Genomic DNA, 16036 nt, shown 5'->3' on the forward strand with positions numbered 1-16036 from the left:
CGCTGACGGGGGGGGGGGCGGGGTGACGTCACCACGCCGGGGACGGGATGACGTCACCACGCTGGGGGGCGGGGTGACGTCACCACGCCGGGAACGGGGTGACGTCACCGTCGGGGACGGGGCGATGTCACCGCCAGGGACGGGGTGACGTCACCACCGGGGGGCGGGGCGATGAGGAAGGCTCGCGAGCGGTGTGATGACGTCACGCAAAAGTGGAACACGGCGAAAAGTGCGCGCGCGCTTCCGATGCAATGACGTCACATACTTTTTTTTAAGGCTCTCCCGACCGGGGCGGTGACGTCACGCAAAAAGGACTGGTAAGGAGCCCGCTTCCCGCGCGTTGACGTCACTAGCAAGGGATTTAAATACTCGCGATTGGCGCGATGACGTCACGACATGACTGGCGGAAATGTTACCTGCGTGATGGCGTCACGAGCGAGCAGGCGACCTGTCGAGATGACATCATCCAATTGGATTGGCGGGAACGCGAGCTGGCGGAAATCAACACCGACAGCGGATTGGAGGGTTCGCGCCCAACGCTGTGACGTCACACTGTAAACCTGTCGACCGGCGGGATGACGTCACTAGAGGGCTACAAAGCCGTAGTTACCTTGGTTACTCATGACGTGAGCCAAACTGGTTACCATGGTTACTCATAACGTGAGCCAACCTGGTTACCATAGTTACTCATAACGTGAGCCAAACTGGTTACCATGGTTACTCATAACCTGAGCCAACCTGGTTACCATAGTTACTCATAACGTGAGCCAACCTGATTACCATGGTTACTCATAACGTGAGCCAACCTGGTTACCATGGTTACTCATAACGTGAGCCAACCTGGTTACCATGGTTACTCATAACGTGAGCCAACCTGGTTACCTTGGTTGCTCAACGTGAGTCAACCTGGTTACCTTAGTTACTCAACGTGAGCCAACCTGGTTACCATGGTTACTCATGCCCAGGGTTCAAATGCTTTGCTGTGGTCAGGCAGGGGTCGTCGGGCACAGCACCGAGCAACTTTCAGTGTGAAGTTGATGAGAACTCAAGACAACAGGATACGGAGTCTCATTGGCAAGAATGATCTGGGATATCAATCTGCCAGTATGGGGTGGGCAATGATTGCTGCTTTGTCCATCATCCCAATTGAGCAATTTGTGCGGTGTGATTTTCGAACTTTGCAAAATGTGGACCCAGATGCCGACAACACAATTGCCCACTCGCGAATGACGCCACGGGTGGGTTGTATAATTATCATGGCTATAACCTCCTGCATTTGTGGCCACTGGATTTGAACCGTGAAATTTAAATAACTTTTTATTTCACCAGGTAAGGCCCTCTTCTTGGTTCTTTCGGTAAAGTCACGTAGAATGGAAATAATAAAATAATAAAAATAAACAATAAAATAATTCTCACGACGTTCGTTTTCAGAAGCGAGTTGGCCACAAACTGGCAGCTCAACGAAGTTGCGTATCACGTGGACATCTATAGCAGCCTAATACGTTCTCTCTCAAACCACGTTTCCTAAATGTGGAGGGGAAAAAAATAAACCCGTAAAAACAAAGTTTTTCACTCTAAATCCTTCATAGGCGTAGCGGCTAGAGTCCTCTCGTCCTCTGGCTTGAGATGGCTGCCACCTATGGGTCAGATGATTGTCTGCCAGCATTAAGCAATTGGTAATTAAATATTTAAAAAATGTTCCCTAAAAAGTGTAAAAAAAATTAAAAACATTTTCACGAAAATTAATTGTCACGCACGAGTCTGTGTGGAAAATGTCAGCTCGATTGGATCACGGGAAGTGTGTTAAAAAACGACCGAAAGATTTGCACGGTCGTAAGCAAGCACGCAAGCACGCAAGCAAGCAAGCGAACTTAATATAAAGGATTTAAAAACCAGAGCACCCAGTGAAAAATCCGTGCGACCACGAAAAGTCATGCAAACTCCCAATATACAGCAGCCATCACTGGCTCGAACCCACGACTTACCAGGCGAGGTAGTGAATGTGTGTGGATGTGCGCTTACTCTCCCTTCATCTCTGCCCCACGATCGTTTCCACCAGACTTGGCCTTGGCATGCGGACGGTCCCAAGCCTCACACTGTTGCAGGTCCACCGGTTTCAACTGCTTGCTGTTGGTTAGTGGGAGTCTATGGGGGGCACGTGGAAGTACAGCTTATTCGAGATCGTTTTCCCACCCAATCTCCACGAATTTAAAACTTGCCTGGGTGTTAATTCAAAATCTCACACAAAATATATTTTTAAAATGTCCAAGTTTTTTTCCAAGCTACCCCCCCTGTAACAATTGTGATCCCCATCCTCCAAGCTCGACATTCTCTTGAATTTCGATTTAAAGCTTTCGTGACTGCAGGGATTCATCTTCTTGGTTATTTCAGTAAAGTCACATAGAATGGAAATAATAAAATAATAAAAATACAGTGTAAAACATAATACAATTATTCTTTTTAAAGCTTTCGTGACTGCAAGGATTCATATTCTTGGTTCTTTCGGTAAAGTCACATAGAATGGAAAAAATAAAATAATAAAAATAATCCTTTATTATATATTTATATTTAAAGCTTTCGTGACTGCAGGGATTCATCTTTTTGGTTCTTTCGGTAAAGTCACGTAGAATGGAAATAATAAAATAATAAAAATAAAACATAATAAGATAATTCTCACGACGTTTCGGCCACAACGCAAGCAGCCGTCCTCAGACCTGGTCTTCACCTGAGGACGGCTGCTTGCGTTGTGGCCGAAACGTCGTGAGAAGAATTTTATTATGTTTAATTTTTATTATTTTATTATTTCCATTCTACGTGACTTTACCAAAAGAACCAAGAAGATTCTCTTGAATCTCAAGAGCCATTTGCTTGGAATGTTCAAAACCCGTGCAGCTGAACCTCGCTGCCTCGCCGAGGCATCGTGACCCGTGACCCGTGATGGACCCCATTGGGAGACGAGGTGGCGTGTGCTCTTTCGCAGCGGCAGCGTGATCATCGCGAGCAGTACAGCTACAATACATGGGAGGAATCATACCGTCAAACGTGAATGGTCAGGCCACAGGGGAGCGACCGTCGAACTGTACGTCAATAAATTTGGTGCAAAACCGCGACAGCTAAACCGGCAAAAGGAGTTTGTGGTACCTATATAAGTTATTGACCCACAGCACTGGTTACTGTGTCAAATTGATTGGTTTATTATTTTTTTTAAAGAAAAGACAAAAACGCTATACAAACCAAATACACAAAATCAAAGGGAGTTGATGCAAACACTAAGTCAAAGCGGAACAGTAGCACTGGTCTAGATGTCTGGCAGTTACGGGTTCGCCAGGCGAATGGAGACACACGCACGCTTGCACAGCGAGGCCCGGGCACTGCTCACCGCTCACCGCGAGCCTGGATCACGTGTGCCCCGCCAAGACGCAGCGACCGCACGGGAATATCGCTCGCCAATGGCGCCTGGGTGCGCGCCTACAAAACATCCACACGCACAACTAAGGGCTTAAACAAACAAAAAAACAACAAGGCTTTAATGGCCCTAATCGGTACAAAAAAAACCCCACACGTGTTCAAAAAGTGTTGCCTATAACTGGAACTTGACTTCAGGCGGGAGTGACAGCACTGAACACTGCTTGCAAAAACTCAACTACAATATATAAAATAATGGAACTTACAACACACACCACCTCTTTAGCACGGCACTTCCCCCCTCTCCCCGCTGCAACACGGCTCTCCGATTGCCCTCGCGCCCAGCACCGAGTACGACGGGACTCGACCGAGCACTGCAAACCGCACCCCGATCACCGAAGCCTCGTGCTGTTCGAATGACTTTGCCGCAAACACCGCGGCGCGCGTGCCGACGGGAGTTGCACGCAACCAGAGCCGCCGCGGCTCAGCGCAGAGTCTGCTGTAGTTCAAAAGTTTATAGAACAATACATTATCAAAAGCCTCGTTTCTATAGCACGAACGCAGGACGAAAGATCACGGGCCTGCGCCGAGACTCTAAGCTATGCCCGCCGAAGGGTTGGGGGTCGGGTTCGTGGGAGGGGGCTAAGTGAGACCACCCTTCAAGGCTGTCGTTTGGCCCGAAGCTCTGCGTTGTGTAACGAGAGGGGAAGGGGCTCAATCAGTCTCCCTGCGGCACGGGCCTGTGGATTAAACCAGCACAAGTGCCCTGCAGGGAATGCACCATTAACAGCCTCCCGCTATGGGCATGCTGGAGTTGAGTCTCTTCTCTCTTGTCACTCATCCCCAAACAAACAGGGAAGATCAGTGGCCTGGGCTCAGGGTGAACACGATGACAGCCTTGGCATCCTGGCAACAAGGACGCCTCTGCCCACAGCGCACATGACCAACTCTCTTCACAACTGCCCTCTACAATGTGAAACCTGACAGACAAGCTGCTGTTGCTCTCCACGTGCATCCACCTTTCATGGAGGAGTCTCGGCTGCTGGAGACAAATTAACATTTCACACTGCGCTACCGCTTGTGCTCGCGCACGGGCGTCGCATCTCTTACCGCTGGGTCAACCGTGACTTCTTCCGAGGCCTAAGAACGCAGCAATCGCGACTCTCACGACAAGAAATTCCATTCACTGGAGACCAAGCCTCCCACAAAGAGCCCCACCCCCTTGAGAAAGATCAATCTGTACAAGCGGAAATTAAAACTCAATGAAAAATTAAAACCCTCGTCAACAGGACACGAACATAGCATTGGCAAGGCATCAGTCAACACGGCTTAAAAGCTATGGTTATACTCTGGCCTATGGGAAACCGAGTCGGTCTGACTGTACAGTCGCGCGCTACATTACAGGAACAATTCATACAAACAATAGCGGAGGATACTGTAAAACCACTCTCTCAGCAATGCCCGCGGCTTGCTAATGCGTCCACACGTTCAGGCACTACAAAAGTTATTGCAAATTTAAGTATTTAATGATAGATTTTTGGAAAACATACTAAATGCATACCAATGAACTGCCGCACAAAGCATGACAGCGTTGTACGTGCTTGTAGAAGGTTTCCGTACAAATTAATATGACGATGATGATAGATCACAGACGCGAGCGCTTTTCACAGTTGGAAGAAATGATTCGCTCGCACTCGCACGGAAGATGGGCCGACGAGAGGCAAGCCCGCCGCTCTGCACACACTCACCCCAAAACAGCCTGAACGTCAGCGAGAGAGCGAGCAGGCGGACAGACGGCTGGTGGTTTTACAGTATCGCCTGACACCCCCCCCCCCCCCCCCCAATTAAGATGAGAAAAATAGCATAAATCTCTTCTATGCCGCCCACCCGCCCCCATGGGTGCCGGACCTATGGCCTGCGCCGCTCCCTGTCATCCCCCTCTCGGCTGCGAGCGTTGCTGCGCTCCTGGCTTTGCTCCCGCTCCCCGCTGCGGCCCTTGCTGCGTTCCCTGCTGCGATCTTTGCTGCGATCTTTGCTGCGATCTTTGCTGCGATCTTTGCCGTCATCTTTGCTGTCATCTTTGCTGTGCTCGCGGCCCTTGCTATTCTCCCTGCTGCGCTCACGGCCCTTGCTGTGCTCTTTGCTGGGCTCGCGATCCTTGCTCCGCTCCCTGCTGCTGCGCTCGCGAGCCTTTCCGCGCTCCTCCTGGCTGCGTTTCCGTTCGCGACTCCGCTCCCTGCTGCCACCGCCGCCACCGCCGCCGCCGCCGCCGCCACCACCGCCGCCGCCACCACCACCGCGCTGCTCCCTGTCCCGGCTACGGTCACGGTCGCGGTCCCGCCGACGCTGCGTCTCGCGCTCCCGCTCCTCCTGTCGCTCCTTGAGACGCTGGCGCTCCCGTTCGGCGACGCGCTCCTCTGCCACGCGCTGGTCCTTCTGCTCCTGCTCCTTGCGCCGCCGTTCGCGCTCCTTCGCCCGCTCTGCTCGCTCCGCCACCTTCAGCGCTATCTGCAAGTCAATGAACACACACACGATGCCGATGCTGCCGACACGGCCCTCGCTCTGGACCACATCGTCCATTACGATCGCTGCGACCTCTGTTGACGCGAGATCAACCTCGTCGCAAGTGCTCGCACACATTCAACGGCGTCGGTAGCAGCAGCAGCATCAATGCGTGTTCACGTGCACAAATCAGCAGTGCAAGAGCCTTGCCCAATTTTCCCGGAGAACCCCCATCTCCCCTCTGAAGCATGAAGACAGGAGCGCTCGATAAACACCAAATGCACACGAGGTCCCGACAACTGGTGAGGACACGGTGACGTACCTGCTCCTCAGTCAGAGGCAGCCAGTAGATGCAGGGAGTGGCCTTGGTCTTCATGAAGAGGTCATCCAGCAACTTGGCAGGGGGCTCCTCCTGGGGCTTTTCTGCTTAGAAAGGCGAACACACAAGCAGGCACGAGATGCGAGCTTCAAGGAGGCACGAGCAGATAAGAGACGCAAGAAACAAGCACGGATTGACGCACACAGACGAGAGCACAAGCGTTGACCGATAATAATTTCAACTTGTAATGCGCAGCACAGAGAGAGAGGGAATGGCTCGGAAGGCAGGAGGAATCATCGACAAGCAGGAAAGCAGTCAGGCGGTGAACCGACGCCAACAATTGCCCAAGCTCTGCGGTCCCTTATATATTAAGGTGTTATTGATCAATTAATGGGAGGAAACCTAAGCGTCTGGAGAAAACCCACGCAAGCGAGGTGGGGGGGGGTAAAGACTCGACCCCAGAGGGAACAGGTTTGTCCACATTTTTCTGTTACCGCATTCTCCTGGCGAGCCAGGGTACACAGCAACCTCCTCGACGCCCACGGGAAGAGAGTGCGATCCACCAACACCTGGCGACTGCCTCCACAGTGCCGGATTTACAGCCCACGCGCAGTATCATAACCACCGGCTGATCACAACCTGGTTGGGCGAGCGCCACCAGTCCATGCCCTGAGCGCAGTTGCAGCAAGCGCGCCAGCAACGAGCACGTAGGAAAATGAGCGCGCCGACAACGAGCACACCGGCAACGATGGCGCTGGCAACTAGCGTGCCGGCGGGAGGTTAACCGCACCTTTCTTCTCGGCTTTCTTCTCCTCCTTGGAGCGCGCCCTCTCGCGGCGGCGGCGCTCCCGTGACGGCGTGCGCGACCGCGGCTTGGCGCCCTCCTCGGCGAACTCGCGCACCTTGCCGCGGTCCCACTCGCGCTCGGCGCGCGCCCGCTCTCGCCGCGCCATCTCTCGCTCGCGGTCCACGCGCAGGTCCTGGACGATGCGCTCGGGCTCGCCGCCCTTCCTCTCGCGAGGCTCGCGGGATTCGCGCGGCTCGCGCCGGGCAGGCGCCGGCTCCGGCTTCTGGTCGACCGTGGAGGCTGATACCGGCATGTGAGGCGTCAGTCCCCTGTGGAAGTCCAGCTGCGTGGGGGGAAAGGGCACGGGTGTTCGCGATTGAGTACGGTTTGATACTGCACCCGTGGTATTAACAGGGGCGGCCTGCCGGATTCGAACCGCGAACAAGGCGCGACTGCTGGCCCACGTCCAAGAGCCCCCAATGAGAATTCGTATTCACGATAACAATCTACCCACTGTGGTGTAAGGTTAATGAGACAGAAAAGCAGCTGCAATATCCATCTGCAATGACAACAATGTGCAAATGTCCAACTGGGCCTAATGGCCAATGTGCAGTGTAAAGACTCATTGGGTTCATTAAGAGACGATATTTGAAGGAGGCACTGGTCCTGCAGCTGCGCACAGCTGATCGGACACTGGTCTAAAGAACGCATCTCCTGGCTCGCACCGACCAAAGCAATCCAAACCCAGTCGCTCACCTCATCCTGATCAGCGAAGTCGACCGAGAGGAACTTAGGGTTGGAGGTCGGCCACTTCACGCCGTGGAGCACCGCGCGTGTCGCTTCTGCCTCCTCCACTGACGAGTACTGTACAGCGACATGCCACATCATCATCACACGTCATGCCATCACTCGCATCATTACGCAATAGTGTCATCACACACCACATCTACTGCACCTCCGATTAGCGTGGATGGCAATGTCGTTCAGCATACATACATCATTACACCATCACGTAACACACAACCACATGGCACCATCATCATAAAACACCGTACAGCAATACTACACAACATCACAATCACTTCAAACACAATACCATGAGCACACCATCGACAACACACACAGCAACACAACAGACCACACCATCCTGCCACCACAAGAGATTGGACCACAAATTCCACCCCACTCCAATCAATGAACACCACACCACAGTGCTACCCTCACCCCAATCTTACAATAAAAAAACACACCGCCACCCCTCACCAACCATCACATGCAATTCCACACCACATTGCCACCTTAACCCCAATGCTTCCACACTGTTACCTTACAAATCTCCCCACAAAACACCACCAAGACAAACTACAGCATACCACGGACACCACACTCTCTGCTGCCATGCGGCCTGTAGGACCACCCCAGCAGATGGCAGAACTCCTCCGCCCCCCCCCGACCCCAAGAGCGACGGACATGGGAGGCGGAGAAGGCGGAAAGGAGATGGAGGAGGGGCGGCCAGGCTTACGGTGGCGTAGCAGTGCGACTTGATCTTGTCGATCCAGAAAACGTCGTCGCAGATGGTCCCGGTGCGGTTCAGCAGCTCCTTCAGCTGGACGAGTGTGAATGGCCGCACCTGGTCACGGAAACCGCGCACAACACGGCGGTTAGAATCGAGGGGGGCTTTGTCCTTTTCCACGATTTTATCCCAATGGTGCCATCGGTGTCACGAGACCAAGAATCCATTCCGAACTCTTGCAGAGCGGTTGCAACCCTTCACGTCGAATGATCCGAAGATTACGACATCGCATTGCCACTTCCGAGATCTCTTCAAGCAACAATTATTTTTTATTTATCCCAAAAAAAAATAATTCAGGAGGGTCCTGCATTCGGGTTATTATTTTAAGATGTTTGCAACCCAATCTTTGATTGTTTCCACATGTGGGAGGAAACCAGAGCACCCGGAGTAAACGCACACGTGCGAAAGGGCAACGCTCTATAGCCGTACAGATGGAAAGTGATGGCGATCAGTCCACTTGCTGGAGCTCGTTCTCCTGGGCGAGCCAGGGTATAGCGCCTCGACGCCAACAGTGAAGGGAGTTTCACCACATTTGTGCGATCCAGCAACCCTCACTGCATCCAGTGCTGGATTACAGACAATGTGCATAGCCACCACCATCTGGTTAAGTGACCTCTGGTCTACATAGCCTACTCTCTCACTAGCCCAACCATTGAAAAGTAATGTTCATCACGTAACACTCCAACACCCCCCGCCCGCGCCTCACAGCCTGTGGCACCATCGCATGACACCGCCATCGGCTGCGCCGTTCGGATGCGTAGCTCGAGTCTAAACTAAACTATTTTGTATTCTACCAAGTAAGACACACTGAGCTAAATTGCTCTTTTTCAGAAGCGACCTAGCCACAAATTATAGCTCAACAAAGTGGCTCATGTGGAAATTGAGAGCAGCCAAATACTCTAAACGTACGTTGATTCTAAAGTGGAGGGAAAAAACGAAGGACCCGGAGAAAAATCCACATTCCACATGAACACGGGGAGAACATGCAAACTCCGAATATACAGCTGGTGTCAAGGGTCGGGATCGAACCCACGACCTCCTGTATACCAGGCGAGGTAGTTAACCTATCGCCACTGAGTCGCTGGGTTACAGCTAAATGCAGCTGCGTCGACCGATTAAGCAGACCGAGTAAGCGGTCACCAGCTACAAGGTCGCAGGGCGGAAGAGCAGGGCTCACCAGGTTGGAGATGTGCAGGACGCAGGTCGCTCTGTGCCGCGGCGGCGACGGCTTCTGGCCGAGGCGCACGGGGTCGTCGATCGTAACCGAGACGCCAGAGTTCTGCTGGCTGATGGAACGGCGCACCAGACTCTCGCTCGGCAACACTGCAAGCACACAGCACCGGCACGGTGACCCGGAGTTACAAAACAAGACTGGCGGCCTGCCACTGTCAATAGAGAGAGACTCATATTCTTGATTCTTTCGGTAAAGTCACGTAGAAGGCAAACAATAAAATAAGAAAAATATAAAACAATAAAATTCTCACGACGTTTCGACTGCAACACAAGCAATCATCATCAGCAAGAACATTTTCTTGCTGTGGATTTCACACCTGACGATGATGATTGCTTGTGTTGCAGTCGAAACGTCGTGAGAATTTTATTGTTTATTATTTTTATTATTTTATTGTTTCCCTTCTACGTGACTTTACCAAAGAACCAAGAATATGAATCCCTGCAGTCACGAAAGCTTTAAATCAGAGAGAGACTCGTCGGCCTGGATTTCTTAGCCATGGCTCAGCTCAGGCTTGACTCAAGCGAGCTGGCTAAAAGAAACAATTAAGTTTCGATTTAAAGCTTTCGTGACTGCAGGGATTCATCTTCTTGGTTCTTTCGGTAAAGTCACGTAGAATGGAAATAATAAAATAATAAAAATAAAACATAATAAAATAATTCTCACGACGTTTCGGCCACAACGCAAGCAGCCGTCCTCAGACCTGGTCTTCACTTGAGGACGGCTGCTTGCGTTGTGGCCGAAACGTCGTGAGAATTATTTGATTATGTTTCATTTTTTTTATTTTATTATTTCCATTCTACGTGACTTTACCGAAAGAACCAAGAAGATAAAAACAATTAAGTGTTGAGCCTGAGCCAAGGCATGGCTGAGCCGCTCACTCTTGTGTCTTTGACAACCGAGCGGCTCAAACCTGAGCTGGGCCTTGTTAAGAGACCAAACAAGAGCCGAGCCGTCACTCAGAACACGGCCCCCCTTAGTCACAACGAGCCCCTCCTGCAGGGTTTTGAATATTACATTTTTCACTAATTTATTTGCGCTAGTTTACCCAGGAATTCCTCGTGATAGCTTCACGACATCAATTAACTTAGGAGCGGCGATGCCACCGTGCTCCCCGTGTGTGTCCCCCTTTCTGCCGCAGGGGCCGCACCTTTGGCCTTGGCATCCTCCTCGGCCGCCTTCACGGCCGCCGGCTCCGTATCCATGGAGACGGAGCCGTCGTCGTCCTCGTCCTTCCTCTCGTCCTCCTCGTCCTCCTCGTCATCCTCGTCCTCCTCGCCGCGGGGCTCCTCCCCGTTCTCTTGGCTCTCCGTCGACACCACCTGGCGGGCGCGGAGAGACGCGTCTCACGGCCGCTCTCCTCGCCCTCCGCCCCCTCATCTCTCTCCTCTCAATCTCCTGCTCTCGGCTTTGCAGCATTCCCACGACAACTGATGATGGAGCTGGTCCGGACTGTGAACAGAGCTCATGAACAGAGCTCCCAGGCTTTGCCCGGATTCACACGTTAGCCTTACCGGACCGAGCTAGCGGCAATCGGTCTACGTAGCCCGCTATGTGCCTTGTGGCACCTCCGATTAGCAAGGTAGGCTACACGTAAGGTGCGAAAGAAGTTCAACATACGTACATAAAATACCCAGGCTGCCCTCGGAGCTGGCCCTGACATCATCGGCTCAACGCGGAACAGATGACAGGTCAGCCGCATCACCCGTGTTGTTGTTTAAAAGATTAGGATGGAAAAATCAGCTTGGCATATTATGAACTAACGTGGGGGTGGGAAGGGAGGAGGGGAAGCATGGGTGGGGGGGGGTGAGGGCATGGAGTGGCACAGCTCTTATTGCATTGGAGACGAGAACAGAGGAACGCACGACCGTCCTAGACCGAGCCGACGCGACCAGGCTGCCAACGGCTGTAGAGACGCAGCATCACCCACGGGCGGCACCTCCAATGCCCCACTACGCGCGCCCGCCCAGCCATGCCGTTTCACGCCAGCAGGGCCCGCCCCTCCCCCACCTCGTGATCGCGAGCGCACGCACGCACGCACGCACCTGCGTGACGGTGCGCATGATCTTCACGTCCTTGTCCCCCGCCCCCTGGGCGTCGTCATCGTCCTGCCCCCCCGGGCGGGCCGTGGGCGCGCGCGGCCCCTCGGCGGCCCCTCCCTCGCCGTCGTCCTCGGCCCCCGACAGCGCCACGTCCTCGGCGTGCAGGTCCACGACCGGGGGCTCCGGCGCCGCCGCGGCTGCCGCCTTCATCTCGGGGATGAGGCTCTGCTCCGAGCAATGACGCGACGCAGGCGGCACACGACGCACGCACGCCAGTGTTAGCCTCGAGACGCTCAGAGAGGTTCCTGATAGAAACCCTTCCAGGTGCTGGTGAGTGGTGCTGCTACATGAGTGGTGAGTGGTGGAGTGGTGGGCGCTGGTAAGCGAATGCCGCGGTTGCGCACCTTGAGCGAGTCGGTGCTGATGCTGATGCTCGTCTTCTTGGGGGTGGTGGCCGTGCTGGAGCCCCAGCGCCGCTTGCGCGCCGGCCCTACGCCCTCCGCCTCGCCGTTACCGCCCGGCGCCTTCCCCGACGCTGGAACGGCAAAGACAAGCGGGCGCCGGGACGACAGGAACAGAGCGACGGTGAGAGATGCTCCCGCTGAGACAGAGGCTCGCGGTGTTAGATCCCGTGACCTCAAGACGACCCCAGCCCAGGATCAGTGGCGCTCACCTACAGAACGAGCGGCTAATCGGTGTGTTCGTTTGTTTGTGTAGCGCCACCAATTTTAATGAATGAGGTGTCGTCCGAAACTGTCAAAGTTTAATTGTAGACCCATTCTTATTACTAACGGACCTTCCAGTGCTGCTTATCCACACTACTATTCGCAATAACATGGCGAGTTATGCAGTCTAGTTTTACAATCATACAGTGGATAGGTGTGTGCTGTTGGGAGAGGGGTGTGTCAATGGGGCACCACGGTGGCTTGGAGATGTTAACAACCTCGCCTGGTGTACAGGATGTCGTGGGTTCGATCTCGATCCTGACGCCTGCTGTATATTTGGAGCTTGCATTTTCTACCCGTGGTCGCGTGGATTATTCTCCGGGTCCTCGTGTTTTTCCCTCGACATTTAGAATCAACATACGCTTAAGAGTATTTGCCTGCTATAAATTTCCAAGTGATAAACCACTATATTGAGCGATTACTTGGCGCTTACCTGGTAAAATAAAAACATGTTTATCGTTTTTAGTTTAGTTTAATGACTCCCCCAATATGCTGTGAGTGGTGAAGGTCAGCGAGTTGATGACTGCCGAGTGGTGTCAGGTGAGTGGTGAATGTCCGTCAAGGTTCACATTACCGCCACGTAACCCTGTTCCTAGGACGGTCTGCCCTCACTCGCTATTCCTTAAATGTTTAAGACGTCACGTGCGCGCGCTGCGCACACACGAATTTGACCTGCGACAACTTCTCCCTTTGTGGATTTAGCATCGACCCAAGTGGCAAATGATAACGATTCCAATGAGTGTCACGAGCCCAGGGTCTGAGAAAAGCTGTGCCAAGTTAAGCCCTGCGAGATGCGTGCGTTTGCACCATCGAAGGACGCGCGTATAAGCACGCCAACATGCACACGCCGGGACTGTGCGCGGTGCTTAATCTCCTCTGGCTTAGGGGAGATGTGGTCACAAGGTCGTGTTCGGGCAAGGCCACGCGGACAAACGGCGCACGCCATTCGTTAGCATCGGATCTAGGCGCCGCGTGCCAGAACGCACGGTTGGTTGTGCGAGCGGCGCTGGGCCTCTCCGCCACCACCAACCAAGATGAGCCAGGAGGGTTCCACCTCAGCACGTGGAGGGCTTCGCTCCAAACACACACGTCTCGTGCGTCTGCACGTGTCGGTAGAGGTTAGCGAGCGCCTATTAAGGCCGGCACGCCGCATGATCGGGTGGCGTGGCCAGCACCACGCTCGGCTTTCTTCGTTTCCACAATGCTGCTGCTTACACACCGTACCAAGTAGCACTTTCCCAAATATTCTATGTAGGCAACACAGGGGGACCTTTTGTCTCTGTGGTTAGTGATCGTGCATTTGTTCATTCTGTGATCCTGCAATATCCCGATTTTAATTCCCAGTCAAGGGTAATATCGGTGCCGAATGGTGTCAGAAACCTGTCCTAGGCCTCCCCCTCATTTCAGAAACAAAGATGGCCAGGTATGGTGCTGGCCACACCACCACCCTCTCATATGATCAATTGACCTTAATCAGTGCTCACAAACAGCACTTGCCCCAAAAATTCTATAGGTATAAAAAGGATATCCTGTGTTTGGGTGTGCGTGCGTATCCGTGTGTGTATTTTGCCCACGCATGATGACATGCATGCAAGCTTTGAGCGCGTGTGGATGCGCGTATCTGTGTGTGCATGCGCGTAGGCACATATGCATGCGTGTGGGCGTTCAGTGCGTCGTGTACTTACACACGATGGCCATCTTTCGTTTGAATGTTCGCGCTGTGACGTTCTATACAGAATGGAGGGGGGGGACGCGCGCGCACACACACACAGGATCACCTCTGCTCCCTGGCATCACAAGCATCGCTGCTCCACTCAACCTAGCATTTGCTCATCTACCTCTTGGCAGACTGCTAGCCAACATTATATTAGACTCCACCGTAAAGCTATCTCGTGGTGTGACAGCATTGTAAAGTGATCCAGATATACTGCTCATTAATATAATGCAGCCCTGGTGCTCCGAAGTGATAAACCCATTTAAAATAAACGGCATATGCAGCGGCTGGACCTACCCTGCTCCTCCCAGTACCATGTGTTCCCTGTAAAGATCCTTTACTCAAATTAACAGGTTCTGGTGCAGGTGCAGTCTAAGGCTCCAGCTGATAACTAACAGCTCCAGCCTAGGGAGTCAGACCCACACACATCCCCGCTGCAAAAGCTAATCCCGGGTTTAGTGTTGAGCGTGAGCGAGTAGCAGGCAGTCCAGGTACCCTTTCACACCTGGTCGGGCAGATAACCACCAATTGTGGGGGACCAGCTCATGCTAGGAATCTAGACAAAGAGCGTCCAATGAGAAGGGCCGTCAGTGGCGGGCGGCGCGACACTGGGGTGGATCGGACGACGGGACGTGATTTTGCAGCCTGGAGTTTTCGTGCCCTTTATTTTGTTCGTTTGCGAGTGGGGTCTGCCGTCGGGCTTTGTCTCGACCACAGCAGAAGTTGGGAGCCAGCGCACCGTCGATGAGTCTTCGGGAGCGCCCCCATCGCGCGGGGCTCCGTGCCGGAAGCGCTTGCGTCCTCGGACGCATGTCCCAGTGCCCGCTTCTCTCTCCGCTTGCTGCCGCTCGCGGTGCAGAGCAAAGTTCGTTCTCTGCCCCGCCGTGTCCATCTCTCAAAACGCCGTGTTGACCTCGCAAACACGACACCCATCACCGTTTCTCAAAACGTTGCGCCCCGTGTTGATCTCACAAACGCTGTGTTGATCTCCGTCTCACGAAAGTTTTGCCTGTGTTCACCTCTCAAACACTGTGCCCAAGTCCATCTCTCCATCTCTCACATGCTGCCACGACCACAGAAAGGCGTCTTGCCCGCACGTGCATTCAGTCACAGCAAGAGCGGCATAGGGGCCCTGCCCCAGTTTTAAGATTCTCTCCCTCAAGTCCACGACCACGGTGTCGGGGGTTGGCACCATCTCCCTCTTCAAGTGTGAAACACAGCGGGGCTTTGCTCTTCGTGCAAAGTCAAACGTGCGGTCGATCGCCTCCACATTCTGCAGCCGGGTTCACGTCAGCGTCCATCACACAGCTCACTCGCGACCTTGGCTCGCACGATTGCAGCGTCTGTTTATCTTCGCGAGTCCGTCGGCAAGAGACGGCGGGCAATGCCAAAGCAGGGCGAAACGCGGTTCTTCGAGTCGGCGAGTGGTCATTACACGACCTGTCACCGGAGTCGTTTTGGTCATCGCTTGCGGCTTTTCGACAGGCGGCGTCGGTGGGGTTTCATGAGCACTGGGACGAGACGGGGGTGGGGCGCTCCCACAACGGGTTCTGTGGTAGCCACGGTGACGGCAGAGCAGCGCGAGGGGCTGGCCTGGCCCTCCGCCGCGGGCCCCCCCACTCGCAACGACGCCGGCGGCGGCCAATCGGCGGGCGGGAACGAAGGCCCCCCACGGTTGTCTAGTGCACACAGAGGCACGTGCCTGTCCGAGCGCGAGCCGTGCCGCGTCGACCACGCC

General features: G+C 53.7%; 1 protein-coding gene across 2 annotated transcripts in view; it reads right to left on the reverse strand.

The window, feature by feature from the left end:
- Positions 1-3146: 3146 nt before the first annotated feature.
- LOC144951745 (uncharacterized) overlaps positions 3147-16036 on the reverse strand; it is a 37534-nt gene continuing 24644 nt past the window's right edge. For both annotated transcript variants that reach the window (XM_078882081.1, XM_078882082.1), the window contains 10 exons: positions 14270-14312; positions 12264-12394; positions 11863-12084; positions 10968-11139; positions 9764-9909; positions 8536-8643; positions 7770-7877; positions 7017-7356; positions 6230-6330; positions 3147-5913 (listed from right to left, as the gene is read on the reverse strand). In XM_078882081.1, the coding sequence (XP_078738207.1) occupies positions 5314-5913; positions 6230-6330; positions 7017-7356; positions 7770-7877; positions 8536-8643; positions 9764-9909; positions 10968-11139; positions 11863-12084; positions 12264-12394; positions 14270-14312 (1971 nt within the window). In that variant the 3' untranslated portion in view covers positions 3147-5313. The remainder of the gene's footprint in view (positions 5914-6229; positions 6331-7016; positions 7357-7769; positions 7878-8535; positions 8644-9763; positions 9910-10967; positions 11140-11862; positions 12085-12263; positions 12395-14269; positions 14313-16036) is intronic.

The sequence above is a fragment of the Lampetra fluviatilis genome, chromosome 63, assembly GCF_964198595.1.
Source record: "Lampetra fluviatilis chromosome 63, kcLamFluv1.1, whole genome shotgun sequence".
Classification (NCBI taxonomy): domain Eukaryota; kingdom Metazoa; phylum Chordata; class Hyperoartia; order Petromyzontiformes; family Petromyzontidae; genus Lampetra; species Lampetra fluviatilis.